Raw genomic sequence first — 19,556 nt, 5'->3', positions numbered from 1 at the left:
GCCACAAATATTGAAGTCGTAATATCACTAGAAAAGCGTTTAAAGCACATAAAATCATATTAAAATATATACATTTACAAGTATGTACTGTATTTACAGTACAGTACATGCATTCGTAAATTTAGATTACTTTTTTCTGTACTCTATTAAAAACTAAAATTTATTTGTTTGTAAGCTTAAAATAGATTCTTATTAACCATATATTATTAAAAATGCATTAATAAATAAAATACAGAACTGGGAATAGTAATTTATGGTTTAGCCTAGTGACAAGTAGATTCGGAGACAAGTAAATTCGACTTACGTCGTTTTTCGACTTAAGTCGTTTTCCTGGAACCAATTACCGACGTAAGGCAAGGTATACCTGTACAATGTCAAAGAAGTGGCAGCCAGCAAATTCATTACGTAGCGTGTTTTTTGATGATATTTTTCCGAATTGAAAAATACCTAGAAGTTTTGTAATCTGTGTATCTGCTGCAACTATTCATTCTACAAGTTCTTCTGACTGCACTGAAGTTTCACACTAAGCAAAACTCCATTGTCCTCTACTGCTTTTTCCAGTCATAAGTATAATAAGCAAAGTATTTTAAGTATTTTTACTCTATATTTATGAAATTTGATATATTGTATAACTACATATCAAAGAATTCACTCAATGTCTTAGTAATCAGTTCAGCGATTTTGAATTTTTATTAAACTTTTTATTATATATATTTATATCATAATACAAATTAACACACGTAAAATAAATAAAAATATAGAAATTAAAAAAAAACTTTATTTGAATGTAATTAAAATTTTTATAAAATTATTTAATTGAAAGCAAAAAACATAAAATAACTATATCTTGATGATTCATACTGTAAATCTATATAAACATACAAATAAACATAAGAAAAAAAGACATTTTGTTTTATTATTCTTGTTAAAATTCTGATTTTTCTATTATTATACTAGTCACACTGAAAGCACATAATTAGAAATTTATATTTTGTCATTGTCTTCATAGAATATTTTGTCATTGTCTTCATAATTAGAAATTTATATTTTGTCATTGCATTCAATATTTTAATTTCCCAATAATTAAACATTTAAAGATCTAATTTTAGAAAATTATATTCATACTATCACTGTTATTTAATTGATTAGTTACTCACAAAAACTAAAAATTTTTAAGATAAATTAATAATAAAAATAAATTACCTTTTTATTTATATGACTTTTCTGTTCATGAAATTTTCCTGAATGTAGTTTATAAGTAATCTGCTTATCTAATCCAACTGAAAACAATTATGATAAAAATTCATTATTAAATTAATCTATAATATTTATGAAAATATATAATTTACTCAATAATAATTAATATTCATAAAAACAAATTATGACATTATAATACTGGAAATTCTTGAAATTCAAGCAAACTTACAAAGAAAAAAAAAATTTAAAAATACCATCCAAATATGGTGTTTTTAAATTTCTCTCTTCTTCATAAGTTTTTATAAAGTAAAATGACACTTTCTTTCTTTGAAGCATTTTTTTACATCTCAAGATTAAAAGGCATCAAAAATGTTAACAATGTATTGTTAGACTGGATGTTGCTTTTCGGAGAGATTAGTAAAAGGGAGGTTGGACTAACATAACCGGTTGTGTAACAAAAGAACAAAGAGTGCACAAAGATTACACACAGTCTTTACTCCCGGAAGGTCAGTGCTAGAAAGGGGAGAGTGAAACGAAGTCACCTTGCCCGAGGGGTCAAGAGTGCCACCAACCTTTTATTACGTCAGAACATTACAAAACATCACGATCGTTGATTCCAACACACCCCCTCAACGATTGATCATTACTACAATCCAATATCGCAAGTAAATTTCTTAACCTTATTCGCGTCTAGCGGCTTTGTTAACAAATCGGCCGTCATCTATTCACTTGGATAATAGATTACAGTAATTTCTCCCGAATTCTTTAAATCATGTACAAAATGGTATTTTGTGTCAATATGTTTCGTGCGCTGTTGTGCTTTTCCTAATTCTAAAAGTCGAATACAACTTTGATTGTCCTCAAATATTTTGATAGGTGCTATAATCAGTAGATTTATTTCTTCTAGAAGTTGTTTCATCCATACAGTTTCTTGGGTAGCTTCTGCCAAGGCTACATACTCAGCTTCGGTGGACGAAAGTGCTACACACTGTTGCTTTTTACTAATCCAATGGATAGGATTTCCTTTTAGCAAGAGCAAATATCCTGTGTTCGATTTGCAGTCTATGTGATCGCCTCTCCAGTCGGCGTCTACATAACATTTAAGTTCTAATTCTTCATCAATATTTCCTAACTTAAGTTTCTTCTTTTGTGTCGAATTAAGATAATGAAAGATTCTTTTTACTTCCACCCAATCACTTTCCAAAGGTTTTGTTACTTTTTTCACTAATATTTATGTACTTATCGCAATATCTGGATGCAAGTTAGTCGCTAGATATAATAAAAATCCAAAGCACTTCTGTATACATTGTTGTTTTTGAACATATCAGGCATTTCATTTCTTCTTAAGTATCCTGTATCCATAGGAATATTAGATGGTCTTGAATCGGATAAGTTAAATTTCCGCAATTTATTTTCGATATATCTTTCTTGGTGGAGTGAAAATATTCCATTCTCGTCTCTTTCAAATTGTATTCCCAGATAATATTTTAAGTCACCTAAATTCTTGATTTTAAACATTTCTTTCATTTCGGTCTCAAATTCGGTTAACGTATGTTTGTCTGTGGCCATTGCTATTACGTCATCTACGTGAATTGCTAAATACAAGCATCTTTTATGGCCTTTGGTATAAAGACAGGGATTGGCTACATTTCTTTTAAATCCTTTAGATAGCAATGTTTCATTGAAATTTTTATTCCATTCATTCGCTCCTTGTTTCAAGCCATACATATTTTTCAATAATTTGCAAACCATGTATGGCGATCCTTCTTCGTATCCTTCAGGTTGTTTCATGTATACCTCATGTGATAAGTCTCCATTTAAGTAAGCCGTTTCGATGTCATAATGCTTAAATTTCATGTTCTTAATTCCGGCTATAGTTAGGAGTGTTCGAAGGGTGGCAGTTTTGATCACGGGGGCATATACGTCATCATAGTCAAAGCCATACTTTTGCGTGTACCCTTGCGCGACTAAACGAGCCTTAAAACTATTAACTTTATTGTTTTCGTCTCTCTTAATTTTGTATACCCATCTGCTTCCTACTGCAGTTTTACCTGGAGGTAATTTCGTAGTTTCCATGTGCCATTATTTTTCATGGCTGCTATTTCCCTATCCATGGCTTCGCTCCATTCTTTGGAATGTTTGCCTGCGATTGCCTCGCTATATTCTCTTGGTTCTACTCCATCATCAGTCACTGATAAATTTATTGTTTCAATTAACCTTATAGGAGGTACTCCCTTAGTAGTTCTTTCCAATCTCCTTAAATGTATGCCAGTTTCTTCCATTTCTTGTTCCATTGTTTTCGTTTTGTATTCTTCTTTTAAATTTGTATTATTAACTATTGTAACTTGTTTCAAATTTTCATTATCATCGTGTATATCGATTTCGGAGTCTCTGTGCTTGACGTTTTCCAGAAAGTGAACATTTCTGCTTATTGTTATCTTATCAGTTTTTGTGTCAACTAATCGATAAGCTTTCGATGCTCTCTCATATCCTACAAAAATTAGTTTTGTGGCTTTAGGTTCTAGTTTCTTTTGATCTTTACGTTTAATAACATAGGCTGAGCATCCGAAAATTCTTACATGCGAGAGGTTTGGCTTCTTTTCATGCCATTTTTCGTATGGAGTTATTTCACTCGCTTTAGTAATTAATCTATTCTGTAGGTAATTTGCATTATTTACTGCTTCTCCCCAGTATTCGTTTGGTAATCCAGCATCAATTAACATGCATCTTGTCACTTCTGTCAGGTACCTATTTTTCCTTTCTGCTACTCCATTTTGTTGAGGGGAATAAGGTGCCGTAGTTTCCCATAGAATACCTTCATTTTTAAAAAACGTCTGTAAGTTGGTACTTGAAAATTCACCTCCTCTGTCTAATCTGATTCGTTCAGGAGTTCTTCCAAATTTTGTTTGTACATATTTAACATATTCCTTTATTTTATCAGGTACTTCACTTTTATGTTTAAGAAGATATATTTCGGTGTACCTACTATAATCATCTATCATCGTTAAAATGTATTTGTTGCCTCTCGTCGTTGCTGTTTGTATTGGTCCGCATACGTCAGTGTGTATTAATTCAAGTAATTGACAGGTTTTAGTTTCCGATTTCTTTGGAAAACTCTTAGGAGTCATCTTGGCCTTGATGCAATATTCACAAGGTTTGAATATGCGACATTTCTGAATATTTATTCCTGTAGCCAATTGCTTATTCTGCATCGAAATTATAGAGTTCATGTCACGATGCCCTAATCTTCTACGCCATAAATGGATGCATTCCTTCGTATCATTAACTACTGTAAACGCTTTATGAGATTTATCTAGCTCAAACAAACATGTGTTTGCTGTTGCTGTTGCTACTGTTACTCCATTTTTCTGGATAGAACAAATGTTCCCTTTAAATTTTATGGCAAACCCTAATCTCGTTAGTCTTCTGACTGAGATTAAATTTCCTTTAAGGCGTGGCACATATAACACGTCTTTCATATATATTCGACATTGTTCATTATTTTCATCCATGCAGGTTATCATTACACTACCTTTACCTTCAATGTGTAGAGCTTGACCATTGGCTAGTATCACTCTTTCTCTATGTTTACTATTAATGGTTGTGAATAAATGCTTCTCGCAACATATATGTGACGAAGCCGAGTCTACGTACCATTGATAAATTTCGTTCTGTGTTCCTGTCTTAAAACATACATAGGATTCCTTTTCCGGATGTTGTTCATCACTTTCCGCATAAATTTTGTTGATCTAATTTGGATATTTTTCTTTCCATGTTGCGTATTTCCTACATTCTTTCTTTACATGTCCCATTTTTTGCAAAAATAACAACTTTTGAGCAAATTGCTTTTCTGAACTACTGGGTGTGCTCCCACTTTAAATGTTTATCCACTTCATATTCTTTATTTGATGAGGTCTTTCTTCTTAAGTGTTCCTCAAGTAATTTATTACATACTAACTCCTGAGTTAAATCTTCTTCTAGACGAGTCTCTAGTGCTGTTATTAAAGTGTTATAGCTGTCTGGCAAGCTACTAAGTAATAATGCTATCTTTAATTTCTCAGCTAGAGTTTCTCCCAGTGCCGTAAGACGATCAACCAATTCTTCCATGTTGGCCAAGTGTATCTCCATGTCGCCATTTTCTTCTAGTTTTAAATTGCAAATTTTCTTCAATAGATAAACTTTATTTGATAGTGTAGACTTAACATGGTATTTCCTTATGGCTTCCCAAGTTCCTTTAGCTGTAGTTTCCTTTCTTACTAATGGCAGTTGATTGTCTTCAATCAGGAAATCTATCATGGCGCATGCCTTTCTGTCCTTTGTTAACCAAGATGAGTCAGGATCTGAGGGTATTTCCTTTTGTATTACGTCCTATAACTCTTCTTTTATCAACAGCAATTCCATCTTATATTTCCAACTGTGATAGTTGTTGTTGTTCAATTTAGTGATGGCAACGTAACTTTTAGTAATCAATAGGATGACGAACACGCCAAATTAATATATAATAACAAAAACAAATACACTGAGTTAAGCGTTACATGTAACGCTGAACTCAGTGTATTTGTTTTTGTTATTATAATGTAACTTTTATCAGCCATTGTGAAATCTTTTGTGTTCTCACTGAATATTCTTCTTACGTAAGTTTCTTGAATTTACCTTTTTTTTTTTCTTTTGTGTTCTCCTTATACTTAATTAGTTGTTGCCGTAACTGGGCCCATAACCTGTTAGACTGGATGTTGCTTTTCGGAGAGATTAGTAAAAAAGGCAGTTGGACTAACATAACCGGTTGTGTAACAAAAGAACAAAGAGTGCACAAAGATTACACACAGTCTTTACTCCCAGAAGGTCAGCAATAGAAAGGGGAGAGTGAAACGAGGTCACCTTGCCCGAGGGGTCAAGAGCACCCCCAACCTTTTATTATGTCAGAACATTACAAAACATCACAATCATTGCTTCCAACATGTATAAGAGCATTAGAATACAGGGTAATAAGAATATAGGAGTTTCATATATGTGTATTTTCTGTATTACTTATCTTATACAGTCATGACAGAGGAATTTCATATGTCATTTGAACGTAATTATATAAATTATATAATTACAAATTTCGTAATCACATCAAAGCAGTTCAAATGGTGATTACATAATGATTTTAGTATCGGAAGGTGTGTGCACAATGAATACCACATTTGCTCAGCAACCACCATAAGGCAGAATGCATGAGTTGGAGTTTGGAGCAATACAAGTTGGATGATGCTGATTTTCTGTCATGCATCATTGCAGGTGATGAAATGTGGTGCCACACTTTGAGACAACTGGGAAAGCATGCAATGGAAATACCCCGGCTCACCAACACACAAAATATTCAAATCACAGGCCTCTGGCTAAAAAGTTATAATCACATGTTTTGACATTGTGGGGCCTTTGCTAGTCTGCTACAATGCAACATTGAACAAGATGCACAAAGCCATAACTTTCAAAAATAATAGACTATTGATAAACTAGTTAAATCCCTGGCTATTAGACATGGAATTTTACAGCAATTTTGTAAGCCCATCTTTAATAAAAAAGCATTACAAGCCATTTTTTATGCTAATTTTTAATCTCGCATTGATTATGGATTGCCCATCTGGTAAATGGCTGCACCTTCCCTTTTACACAAGATTACTTCTGCTATTAATAAGATATACCTCATGTTTGACATAATATTTAATCTGCCTTTCATTATTGACTCTAATATTGCTAGAATTTGCCTGGGCAACCCATCTTTCTTTGAGAAAATTAAATATTTTGATCGTATAACATATTACAAACATTTTAATGGTCTTATTTATCAAGATTGGCTTTCACTTCAACTTCACTCATTTACTTATGTTTTTACCCCTTTTTATTGTCTAAATCTATCCCAATGATCTTTCTTCTACCATATATCACAAAACTAATAACTTTGATAAATCTTTACATCTTGATCTCCCTGATTTTAAATTGAAATGTAAAAAAGCATTGTATCTCTTTTAAGATTTTTACCTGTTTTTATTTCATTTTACTTTTTATTGTTTTTGTTTTAAGGGGTGCTATTTGTTTTTAAGATACAGTCGACCCCCCTATAATTACGGTCCCTATAATTACGATTCCTATAAAACTACGAAAAAATATACGTATTTTGGAAATGTTGAATCGGATTAGTGTAGAATCGATTAATTTTATGGAAGAAAACCTTTCAATCAGCCGTAGTCCGTAAACTTGACACGTGTCGGGCTGTGATTGGAACGACTTGTAAGAAATCGGATTCCTAATAAATTGGAACGTATCTATATCTTATAGGGGGGTCGACTGTATATGTTTTTGTAAGGGGCAGAAATCAAATGTCTATCCAGACTTTTCCTGTAAATTTAATGAAAAAAACAACCAGGCATGCTATCATGTGGTGTGATTTTGTTGCTTGACTGCATGTTGTAAAAGCTGTGCAAGATGTTTTAGCACAAGAAGGTTAGAAGGTTCTGCACCACCCTTCCTCTGTCACCACATGACTTTCTTTTTTCAGACATTTAAAAAAAGCTGAAGGGACAACAATTTAATTCTGATGTGGAAGTCAAGGAAGCAGTCATTCAATAGTTTGAGGACCAACCAACATTGTTCTTTGCAAATGATATTCATCATCTCTCCAAGCAGTGGGATGCATTTCTGAATGCTTATAGTGACCTGGATGCTCTTTTGTTCATTAAAAAGAATGACTTTTTTAAACAAACAAAAGTGCATTCCAACTTTCTCATATATTGCCTTGTTTAATTATGCCATACTGACTTAATAAATTTACTCAAACAGGTTTCATTTGATCAATTTTTGTATATACCGTATTTACTTGCATATAAGATGAGGTTTTTATCCATTTTTCACTGCTTCAAAAACCTAGGTCATCCTATATATGTGAGCAAAGGATTCTTTTTGTTTTTGTATAACTTTTGTAAACTATGTATTCGCATATTTTATCAAATTCTCACCTGGTGTTTAAAAACAAAAGTATTTTATGTGGGTCGTTTGAATTGTTCTTGTGTATTGCCAGGAGTAAAGATGAATAGCAATAGGAAAAGCAAAGCTTTTGAATTGAATTCCAAAATCACACGGAGCCCAATATAAGTTTTAATCCATTCCCATGTCAAAACAGATGATTATTTGGAAATTCGAAGAAACTCATAAGTGTAATCGACGAAGAGTGAATTCGACTGTTAAGAATTGGCAAAAAAGGTTCCCGATTGTCCAGCTTTACATGAACAAATGATGTTGTCGATTTTATAAGATTTTTCCTTGAAGTTTAAGATGCCAGTAATTTTTGCGGGACAATGTGTGCATTTACGTACATTTGATATTTTATTTGTTATTAAATGAAGTAAAATTAAAAGTGTATTAATAAATTTAATTTTCTTTATTTTGATCTTTAAAGTCACACCTTGTCCAATATGAGATCGTCTTGTATTCAAGTAAATATGGTAATTTAATTGTCACTATATTTTGATTTAAAGTAAAAAAAAATTTATGATCATGCCTGCATTCTTGTCTATACTATTTTTAATGTTTTTATAGAATAAACATATGTCAATTATTATGATTAAATAAATACTTATCATGAAATTTAATACAACATACAATTAATAATTTATGCTTTTCATAATAAAACTTCTTAATTTTTTAATGCGATTAAAAGCAAAAACATTTTATTCTAGTAAAATCATTTGAAAAAGTTTTCGGGCCATCTTGAATGACCATCCTTAGGTTCTGGAATAAGATTATATAAATTAAATTATTCATCCAGTATATTTGTTTTGTGCTTAATCTTTTCATCAAGATAAGAAAAAGTTTTGCAGAATATTATGGCTTGCAACAGTTCATTATTAATGTGTAATATTAAATATATAAAAAACATTTATTGTATATGATAACGTTCCAAAATACAAAAAAGTATTCTATGCATTCTTTAATCTCTAGTCGTATCCATTTTATTTACTTTATGGAAAACTTTTCTTCCACTTAATATCATTCTTAAAATCTCTTTAAGATGGTCAATTTTCATTTGAAAACATCTTTTCATTTACTTTTTACATTATTTTTTTGTTAATATGTAAAGATTGAGTGTTGATACTGTGATGTTCAAAGTGATGTATATGTGATTCCTCAAAAAGGAATATATAAAAAATATTCAATACAGTAAGGTCTATAACACAAATCAATTTTATTCACCTCAAATAGGTTGAAATAATAATGATCCCAACTCACAGGCAGTAATTAAGCGTATACAACAATCAAATGTTCCTTTATATGATTGAGCTGACCAAGATGCGACAATATTAGCGTGAGGACTTATAACTGTGACTTAACTTAAATATAAACTAAGAAGGAGAAAAAGAATAGACAGAAGAAAGAAGCACCCGGGAATTTTTTAGTCACGTGTCTCAGGTGGGCCACTGTTAACTGATATTTGGTTGATTCCTGCACTTATCTGTATTGTTCTTCTGTACTGGACCAGTCCACCTTCCTTTGAAGTTTTCTTATAATTGCTTCACTCCAGATTCCTTGATGAGAAAATATTAGCTTTTGGAAAATTCTTCTCTGAACTACACTCTTTATGTTACAATTCAGGAGCACTCCGAAAGCTGACTCAACTCTATGGGATTAGGTTCTCTAGCTCTTTTCTTATGTCTTTGTCACCTCTCATCTCTCCACCCGTAACCAAGAGCACAACTCTACAATGCTTCCTTTTGCATCGAGATCTCGACCAAAACTGAGCTTTATCCTTCCATTTTCCTTCTTTTGAACCCCCTGGGTTTCATTACCTCCTTGTCTTACCACATCCATTCTGAGAATTGGTAATCTCGCCTGAGGGGAAAAGGATTAAGAAAGAAAGTTCTAGAATAGTGAAGATAAAGAACAAAGAAAAAAACTAAGCCTAAAATATAATATATACAGTCAACCTGTAAGGAACCAAGTCCGAGCATTATTTTTATTTACTTTTTATTTTGCTTTTTCTTATATTTTGTTTGGGGCTTATGTTTTGTTAGATGAAGGTTTCCTCATCATTCACCTTAGAAACTTAAAAACAGAAGAGAAACCAACTCACCAACGAGGGAAAGCACCGTAGAAAAAACTTGCGCACACTTGCGCTCCCGAGCAGAAAAAAGTAGGTCCACACCGAGAAAAGGGGGGAGACCCCACAAGCACAACTTAGGAACTCACTAAACCTGAAAGAATAAAAAGCATCCCCAAAATTGTCAAAAAGAATAATGTAAAAGGTTAGCGAGTATTGTTGAAAAATAGGCTGCCAGACAAATAGAAAAAGTTTATTGTTAGCAAATAAGTATGTAAATGAGGGGAGTGATCGCATTCAGAATTGTAACGTCACCTCACAGTAAAAAAGACTGAACCTCAAGAGAAGACGAATGAGGTGAGCTTCTGATAGCAACAAGCTTGGTGAGCTTCGTAGCAGTGAATGAGAGAGGTGTCCGATAAGATCAAATAGTTCCAAGATGATTTTGAAGTTATTCGATTTGTGGATCGACGAATAGAGAAAGTCTTGAGAGTTGAAGAAATAGGTTCCTAGTATATTGAGGTGACGATTAGGATCTTTAATTCATAAGAATTATTGTATATAAATTAAGTCTTTGAAATTTTGTCGAATTCCAAAGGGGAATAGAATTAAGTTAGAAAAATTAGAGTTTTGTCGGGTTGATTCTTATTGACTTTCATTGAATAAATTGTTATTTGATTTTACTAAATATTGTATATAGTTATTATTAAAATTATTTATAAAATATATTTGATTTGTTATTGACAAACTTGGTCATTATTTAATTCGGTGCATGCTTAAAGTCCAGGCCTGGCACGTTAACGTGAATCTGCGTAAAGTACCCGTTAGGTAACAGCTATTTCCAGCACACAGTCGTGTTGTGTTGATAATCATTGTAGAAGGCGGAAAAATAATATAGTACTTTACAGACCCCCTGTAACACGGGTTCCTATAGTTTGGATTCCTATATCACAACAAAAAAATTGCGACAGTATTCGTACAAACATGCTAAAAAAACTCCTATAATTTGGTAAAACATCATCGCCGACTCGTGTCACGACAGGATTGCACAAATCGTTGAGTTTAAACAAGCAGCAGAACTACCAAAAACCATTTATTATTTAACATCCATAAAAATTATATTTATATTAATGATGTCTCCAAAGTTCAGCAAATTTTTCGCAAAAAAATAATTTATCAAGAAGCACGTGAGTGCCATTCGATGACAATCTCCATGACGAAAACAAGCTTAAGCAACGGCGTAGTCGAATGGTGCACTCAGTAAGTAATCCTACAATTTTTTGTTTATAGCATAGTTTATATGGATTATTCCCAAAAAATTATACGTATTTTGGAAATGTTGGGTAGAATTAGTCTAGAATCTATTAATTTTATGGAAGAAACCTTTCAAACAGCCATATTCCATAAACTGCATACGTGCCAGGCTGTGATTGGCTGGACTCCTAGAAGCTGGATTCATAAAAACAGGAACATATCTACCATGTTATAGGGGGGGTCGACTGTATACAAAAAACTATACATTAATATGGTTTAAGGCCACAATACAATACAAAGGTGACAAAAGCAGTATACAGAGTTTAATACCAAAACACAAATGGTGAACAGATACAATTAATACACTTTATTTACACAGAAAAAAAATAAGTGTCAGGATCCAACTAAGGTTGGATACCAGTGAGTTTCCCATGTCGAGAGTATACAAAGTTACAATCCAAAAATAAATGTTTCACTTGTAACAGAAGTAACCCGAAATTAATATTACCTTAAACTACCTTACAATCTAAAAGACAGGAAAGTAGGATACAGAAATTAGAAGGATAGAGATAGAAAGATCAATAGGGAAAATACCTGGAATTTTGTTGGGGGATACTGTTCCTCACTTGTGAGATGAAGTCCACAAGGAAATCTTCTGGCTTTATCATTTTCTGTCTTTCATCACAAATATAGTTCCGTTGCTTATCCAACTTTGTGATGATAGAAAGTCTCTTGTTCAGAAAAGGGTACTGATAAAACTTATATCCTGTTAAGCCACATGGTACTCACTGAAGTTTAACCTTTTTCACTCTTTTGTTCTTACCTCCTCAGACTATCAGGACCTTTGTGTGTCCTCTCCAAAATCAAGCTCAAGAGTAACCAGTTTCTCTTCCCCTTTGGGCTCATTGTTGTTCTATCTACAGTATTGTTACTGATGTTTCTTGGAACAGATCCCCCATTGACAAAAGAAGGATTAAAAAGGGATAGAAAATTCTAGAAAGGGAAGGTAAAGAACAAAGGAAATATGTTGAGAATTAACTTAATTAAAACATGAAAATTTTAAATAAATAGACAAGTATTATACACAAATCTATATATATAACCCATTCAACAAATGTCTGTCCGTCTGTCCCGTAACTGTTTGATAATGGACACTAGAGGGGTCCCTATCGTGTGTCATATTTCAAACATTCAAATTAAATTAACAATGTAAATTATTATTATTCATTTTGCCAATAAATTATTATTTGGTCAATATAACAATATAAATAATTCAGTATATTTATAATAGGAATTTATTATTGTCATGGAAAGCATGTAATGTTCACTAGGGGGCAAATAACAAAAAACCGGATAGGTTTGAATCACTACGTAAGACGATAAGGTTTGAAATAGTTAAGGTAATATAAGGTAATATTTTAATATCTATTAACCCATTCAACGGGTAATGGCAATTTGTAAATAACGCCCACTAGGGAGTGTCCCAGGCTACTAGTATTATTATATTTCACTTGTAAAGATGTTTCTGTCTATGATGGTTTTAGTATAAATTATAACTTCCATAGCTGGAAATACTTACTGTAAATGACAAAGCTAAGACATGCCCCTAAAAGTGGCTGAAAACAATTTTTTGTTCTATGAAATTATTGCTGGAAAAAGTATGAAAGGTGTGTTGTCATTTATGACTTTAGCATGCATTGTTATAAAAATATTCCTTCTAAAGACTGAAAGGTTAAACTTTTAAATGAAAAAAGTGTAAATCATTCACATATTTTTTAAAAAACATAATTATCATCAGAAAATAAGCCAAAGGATTTTAGAATAAAATAACATTAAATATTTACTAATTAAACATAAAAATTATGGACATTGAATTCATTTATATAATATTATTTAAATAATAAATTAAATCCATAAGCAATATTCTCAATGTGAAATGCAAACATGAAATATAATCAAAAAAGTTTTAAAGACTAAAGATTTATTCTACTTACCATAATGTTCACTAATTACATATACTTTAAGTTCCATATTCTCTTTACATGCTTGAATTTGAAATTTTTTCATCAGTTGTCCCATTTTAATCAGAGTCGAGTCCCTAGATTTAGAGAAATTCATAAAATTCACGTAAGTAAAGAGAATTTATATGACTAATTACTTCATATTAATTCAATACAATAACAATAATTGTAATATACAGTATGAACTATTTGTTCAGAAAGGAAAAAGGGGAATAATAATAATAATTATTGTTGTTGTTGCTATTATTATTATTATTGTTACTATTGTGATCTATGTAATTTTAATGTTTTTTAATTCTGCTATTTGTGTTGTGGGCATTTCCAACAGATGGCACTCTGATTCTAAGTATAAACATTAAGCTGTGGGAGTTTAGAATGTGTAAGACAAAGTATTACAACCAAACTACGAGGAATGAACAGTTTATTATCAAAGTTGTTAATTAACAGGATACCGATGCCCGTCACAGAGACGAAATTCCAGATATAGTTACAAACGGGTCTCTGCTCTCATTCAGTTTTCTTACATAAATTTAATCACGTGATCCTATTATAACTAAACTACTTATAACTAACCTTAACCTAATACTATGACTAATACAAAAAAAAAAGAAAAAAAAAAAAGGGGTCTACTGGTAGTTAGCAAAACGGGGTCATGATCTGGGTGGTCGAACACTGTGGACGTCCAATCCGTTAACATCGGATTTTATACTGTGCCTTGGGTGTTCAATCTGCACCGAGGTATCTCTTCAGACTTTACCAGAACGAGTCTTTTGATTAGTTCTTGACTCTGTCCCCTTGGTTCTCTAGGCTCTCTCTCTGTCGATGTTGACTAACTTACGTTCCAGAGGAGTCGTCCACAACTTGCCTTCTTGGTGCCCAACCCAAAAGTGGTCGTCTTTCTCATGCTTTGTCTTAAAAAAAAATCCACAGGCAGGACCCCTCCCTGTCGGCAAACCACTAATCAGGACCCACGAATTTCCCGCTCCTGTCAGGTGACAGGAAAAGGTTACTAGCGGAAAGAAGAAGGGGGAAAGGAAAGAATAAAGGAATTCTGAATCTATATACAGTATTTATATAGACAAAAATGGCAAACAGCCACAGAGCCCTCTTTTGTGTCTGATCTTTTTGTCTGCCAAGAGTTGGGTCGTTCCTTCACCTTGGATCTCACTATCGTCCAAACTTTAACACCTATATACTGGCCACGAGCCGACCTCCCTCCTCGTCAACATATGGAAATCTTGAATTGATTTGTGTACTGCACTAATCGTTTTGCCTAATAGCTAAATGGTGCACTTCAGAGAAAAAGCTAAAAGGCTATAGTCGCCATATGAAACAATAAAAAAGAAAGAAAGTGTCTGATCCTTTCTATTTTGTGTGTACAAGAACAGGACATGTCCTCAATAAAAGCTCTGTAGTAAAGTAGTAAAATCTAGTTTTTTTTTGTTGCTAAACCATACAAAATATGAACACTATTGATTTTATTAAATGCAAGCTTTGTACTGAAAGTGTTATGGCCACATTAATTTTACTTTTAAATAACGACATTCTGATGAAGTCTATGTACTTTTATTTACTTTTCTATGAAATCTCTGTTCTGATCAATGCATGTTTTTCATTGTTATGGAAGTTTGAAAATTCCCTTGCATTAGAAATCTATCAATATTTCAGCTACTTGGATAAGACTAAAACAGCTTGAATAACTGTCAGAATTTTCATAATGCTGACTTCACAGCTGTTTCATAATAAAAACCAAATAGGTGTGTGAGGCTCTGGACAGGTCTGAACCTCATTGAAATTCGCATTAAATTCATTTATTTTTAAGGACAAAATTATCTTTTTTTAAAAAAAAAATAGAAGGTAAAAATAGTTTTTCTTAATGAAAATGACATGAACTTTTCAGAAGTCTTAAACAATAGAACAATGGAAAAGTGTAAACCAACTATCTCCAGATGGGAATGAATCGAATTAAACTTTGATTTTGACCTCTCCCTCACCCCCAAAAAGTTTCAAATTGTCACTAGGTGACAAGGAGAGACCAATCAGTAAGTGGAATTGGATGAAAATGGATAAAACCTGAGAATTCAAGGATGCAAAAAGAAAAAAAAAAGAAGGGGAAATGGAAAGAAAATGGATAAAACCTGAGAATTCAAGGATGCGACAACTTCTTCTCCCAAAATTTCCAAGTGGCATGTCTGTCTCGTGCCCATCTTCATCTCCATCTCCCAGCCTCGAATCAACATCTTTCCGTCAACGAAAGTCAACCACATCATCCTGGAGTCATTGAGATGTCGATGGAATTGGTCATTCATGTGAGATTAGCAGTGGGTCACTGGTTAATCCCTAAATGACCACTTACTCTGCACAGGCTGGTAAAGCCCGATCTCGGAATCGGATGGCTAGGAGGGCAAATAGAGTGGAAAGGGGTGAGGAAGCTGACAGGTGTCCTTAAATGACAGGAAACAGGTTCAACACAATAATAAACATTTATTGAATGGCTAAACTATGATACATAAGGCGATAACAATATATAGGTTAAATGCAGTTAGATACAACTCAGAATAAATGCGGATAACATACTATACTCCTTCCTCCAAGGGTTAAACTAAAAATACACTTAGGGAGAGAGAGAGTCCGGAAGTTCAAATAATTACCTCAAGGAGAACTCTATGTGGCGAATAAGTGTTATGTGGAAGTTCCTATGGTCTTCTATATGGTATCTTCTTTTGTTGAATCAAGTCCATTATATGGAGGTCCGGGAGATGAGATGCACACATCGACAAGTATAACTTCTGAGAGATCGCCCTGAGCTTCTGGAAATTCAAGCTTTTATATCATTCGCATGGACATGTGATTGATGATGACAATGCATTCTTCATACCTAAGCGTAAACTTTCCCTTCTAATTGTTATTACAATCGGTGAAATCTGATCTAATTCAAATTCCTTGGGATTTTTCTGAAGATATTTACACTTAAAATAAAATTTAAATTTTTAAGAGCCCCGTAAAAATCTGCAGGCTCACATTCACGAACCAGAACACTCCTTCAAAATGGGACTATCTTGAAAAGGAGAGGAAGGCCCACCAATGGCCGAGTGGATTCTGTCTCCACTCATAGCGGCAGTGACCAGACCCTAAACACTGGCATTCGGTTGTGGGTTCACGCCTCAATCAGACAGGCTGGAAGCTTGGAGTTTTCTGGGTTTTCTCCTTGCAGCTGACACCTAAATAGGGGCCAGCTCCCCATTAAAGTCCTCCCAGAAAACATTCTATCCCCCTTCATGTTTCTTCTGGCCATCTTTTATAAGGCCAACTCTTCCGTCGCCTTGCGATCCATCTGCTGTCTCTTCTTCCCTTCGGAGTAAAAGCGAATAGCAATACACTCCTCTATCACAAGGAATAAAAAAGAGGAAGACCCAGAGGCCATTGCTGACATGAAACTTCTAAGATTGCGGAAATCTTGTAAGCTTCTTCGTGTCAAATAAATGGTTTCTTGTAACCGTAAAGTCTGTCTCGGTGCCGATCACCCACATACAACCCTTTGTGACTGCTTGACCCTCTTAACATTTTTCACCCTGTCGGCAACCTTACAGGTGATTATATAATAGGGCCAAGTCTAGGATGTACAAGGGAAAAATTTAATTTCTTTTCATCCAACAGTAATTGACAAACCTAAAAAAAAAAAAACTTTGTGATATTGAAAACTCTGCCATCTTGTGCAATGTGTAGTGATCAATTCTAAAATGTGTTGCAATTTCTTTAATTGATTCTCTCTTATAACAGCAGTGGTGTAACTAAAAGGGCAAGGGTGGCCACATGCCCCAGGCACCAAAACAAATCTGTAAAATTAAAAGCTCATGAAATTATTTTGTAATTAACATTGAATCAGAAATACTAAATACAGTCGACCCCCCTATAACGTGCGTTCCTATAACGACAATTCCTATAACGTAGCGAAAAAATTGTAGCAACATTCATATAAAATACCTCCTATAACGTCGTTTTGCGACAAGATTGATAGAATCTGGACCAATAGTGGATGAGCAGCCGAACTACTTTNCAGCCGTAGTCCGTAAACTTGACACGTGTCGGGCTGTGATTGGAACGACTTGTAAGAAATCGGATTCCTAATAAATTGGAACGTATCTATATCTTATAGGGGGGTCGACTGTATATGTTTTTGTAAGGGGCAGAAATCAAATGTCTATCCAGACTTTTCCTGTAAATTTAATGAAAAAAACAACCAGGCATGCTATCATGTGGTGTGATTTTGTTGCTTGACTGCATGTTGTAAAAGCTGTGCAAGATGTTTTAGCACAAGAAGGTTAGAAGGTTCTGCACCACCCTTCCTCTGTCACCACATGACTTTCTTTTTTCAGACATTTAAAAAAAGCTGAAGGGACAACAATTTAATTCTGATGTGGAAGTCAAGGAAGCAGTCATTCAATAGTTTGAGGACCAACCAACATTGTTCTTTGCAAATGATATTCATCATCTCTCCAAGCAGTGGGATGCATTTCTGAATGCTTATAGTGACCTGGATGCTCTTTTGTTCATTAAAAAGAATGACTTTTTTAAACAAACAAAAGTGCATTCCAACTTTCTCATATATTGCCTTGTTTAATTATGCCATACTGACTTAATAAATTTACTCAAACAGGTTTCATTTGATCAATTTTTGTATATACCGTATTTACTTGCATATAAGATGAGGTTTTTATCCATTTTTCACTGCTTCAAAAACCTAGGTCATCCTATATATGTGAGCAAAGGATTCTTTTTGTTTTTGTATAACTTTTGTAAACTATGTATTCGCATATTTTATCAAATTCTCACCTGGTGTTTAAAAACAAAAGTATTTTATGTGGGTCGTTTGAATTGTTCTTGTGTATTGCCAGGAGTAAAGATGAATAGCAATAGGAAAAGCAAAGCTTTTGAATTGAATTCCAAAATCACACGGAGCCCAATATAAGTTTTAATCCATTCCCATGTCAAAACAGATGATTATTTGGAAATTCGAAGAAACTCATAAGTGTAATCGACGAAGAGTGAATTCGACTGTTAAGAATTGGCAAAAAAGGTTCCCGATTGTCCAGCTTTACATGAACAAATGATGTTGTCGATTTTATAAGATTTTTCCTTGAAGTTTAAGATGCCAGTAATTTTTGCGGGACAATGTGTGCATTTACGTACATTTGATATTTTATTTGTTATTAAATGAAGTAAAATTAGAATTGTATTAATAAATCTAATTTTCTATATTTTGATTTTTACAGTCACACCTCGTCCTATATGCGAGGATGTTTTATATGCAAGTAAATATGGTACATTTGGTGAACAAATCAAAAGGTAAATGCACATTTGGTCTTGAAGGAACTTTAAATACATTACTAAATTCACAGGATAGATACCATAAGATGAGCACATTTAAAGTTTCAGTAAACTATGGGGAACAATACCAAAAGCGCTCAGCAACTAAATAATAATAAAGAAAACACCATTTTTTGCCGAGAAATAAATATAATTTGCAAAAACAAACGTTTTCAGCCTAGTTAATAGGCCATCTTCAGGTCGAAAAAATGGAACGCAAATGTTCCATAAATAGAACATAAAAATATTTAAATCAAAAAATTTTACAAGTAAAAATAACGGAAGAATATATAAACAAATTAATTAATTAATTAATTAAAACAGAAATAACATAAATCTTCAGTGGATTAATTCTGGTCGAAGTTTCTAGTATATTTCTTTACCAAATATTTCCATGCCGATGGTAGGCTCTCCGCATCTCTCGCATTTAAACAGCCTTCCCCTATCCTACTTCTGTATATTTCAATTTTCTCCGCCGTCATTGCTAGAGTTGGGGAAGACAGAGGCTTGATGATTGTTGCCTCATCCCATTTAACCTCAGAGCCTTGCGCTTGCGCCATTTGTGACAATATCGTTGAATTAGATGCTTTTCTTATGGCGTATCTATGTTCTTTGAGCCTTACTCCCAAGTTTCTGGTAGT

At 33.3% G+C, this 19,556-nt stretch overlaps 1 protein-coding gene across 4 annotated transcripts in view; it reads right to left on the bottom strand.

Moving 5' to 3' along the window:
* The window catches only part of LOC111628493 (probable ATP-dependent DNA helicase HFM1), a 109,545-nt gene that overhangs the window by 14,468 nt on the left and 75,521 nt on the right, over window positions 1-19,556 (bottom strand). The window contains exons 9-13 of one of the 4 annotated variants that reach the window (XR_002757185.1): window positions 13,522-13,625; window positions 12,351-12,520; window positions 12,122-12,258; window positions 10,307-10,427; window positions 1,204-1,280 (exon numbers count right to left, since the gene is read on the bottom strand). Coding sequence is in view for 2 of the 4 variants with exons in the window: in XM_023372290.1 (XP_023228058.1) it covers window positions 1,204-1,280; window positions 13,522-13,625 (181 nt within the window). In the remaining 2 variants the exon portion in view is untranslated. Of the gene's footprint in view, window positions 1-1,203; window positions 1,281-10,306; window positions 10,428-12,116; window positions 12,521-13,521; window positions 13,626-19,556 lie in introns of those variants that run through there. The other 3 variants (XR_002757184.1, XM_023372290.1, XM_023372291.1) reach the window with 3 other exon arrangements.

The sequence above is a fragment of the Centruroides sculpturatus genome, unplaced genomic scaffold (genome assembly GCF_000671375.1).
Source record: "Centruroides sculpturatus isolate CEXI.00-Female unplaced genomic scaffold, Cexi_2.0 scaffold488, whole genome shotgun sequence".
NCBI lineage: Eukaryota > Metazoa > Arthropoda > Arachnida > Scorpiones > Buthidae > Centruroides > Centruroides sculpturatus.
The sequence above is the reverse complement of the archived record's forward strand: the minus strand, read 5'-3'. Positions and strand labels throughout refer to the sequence as shown.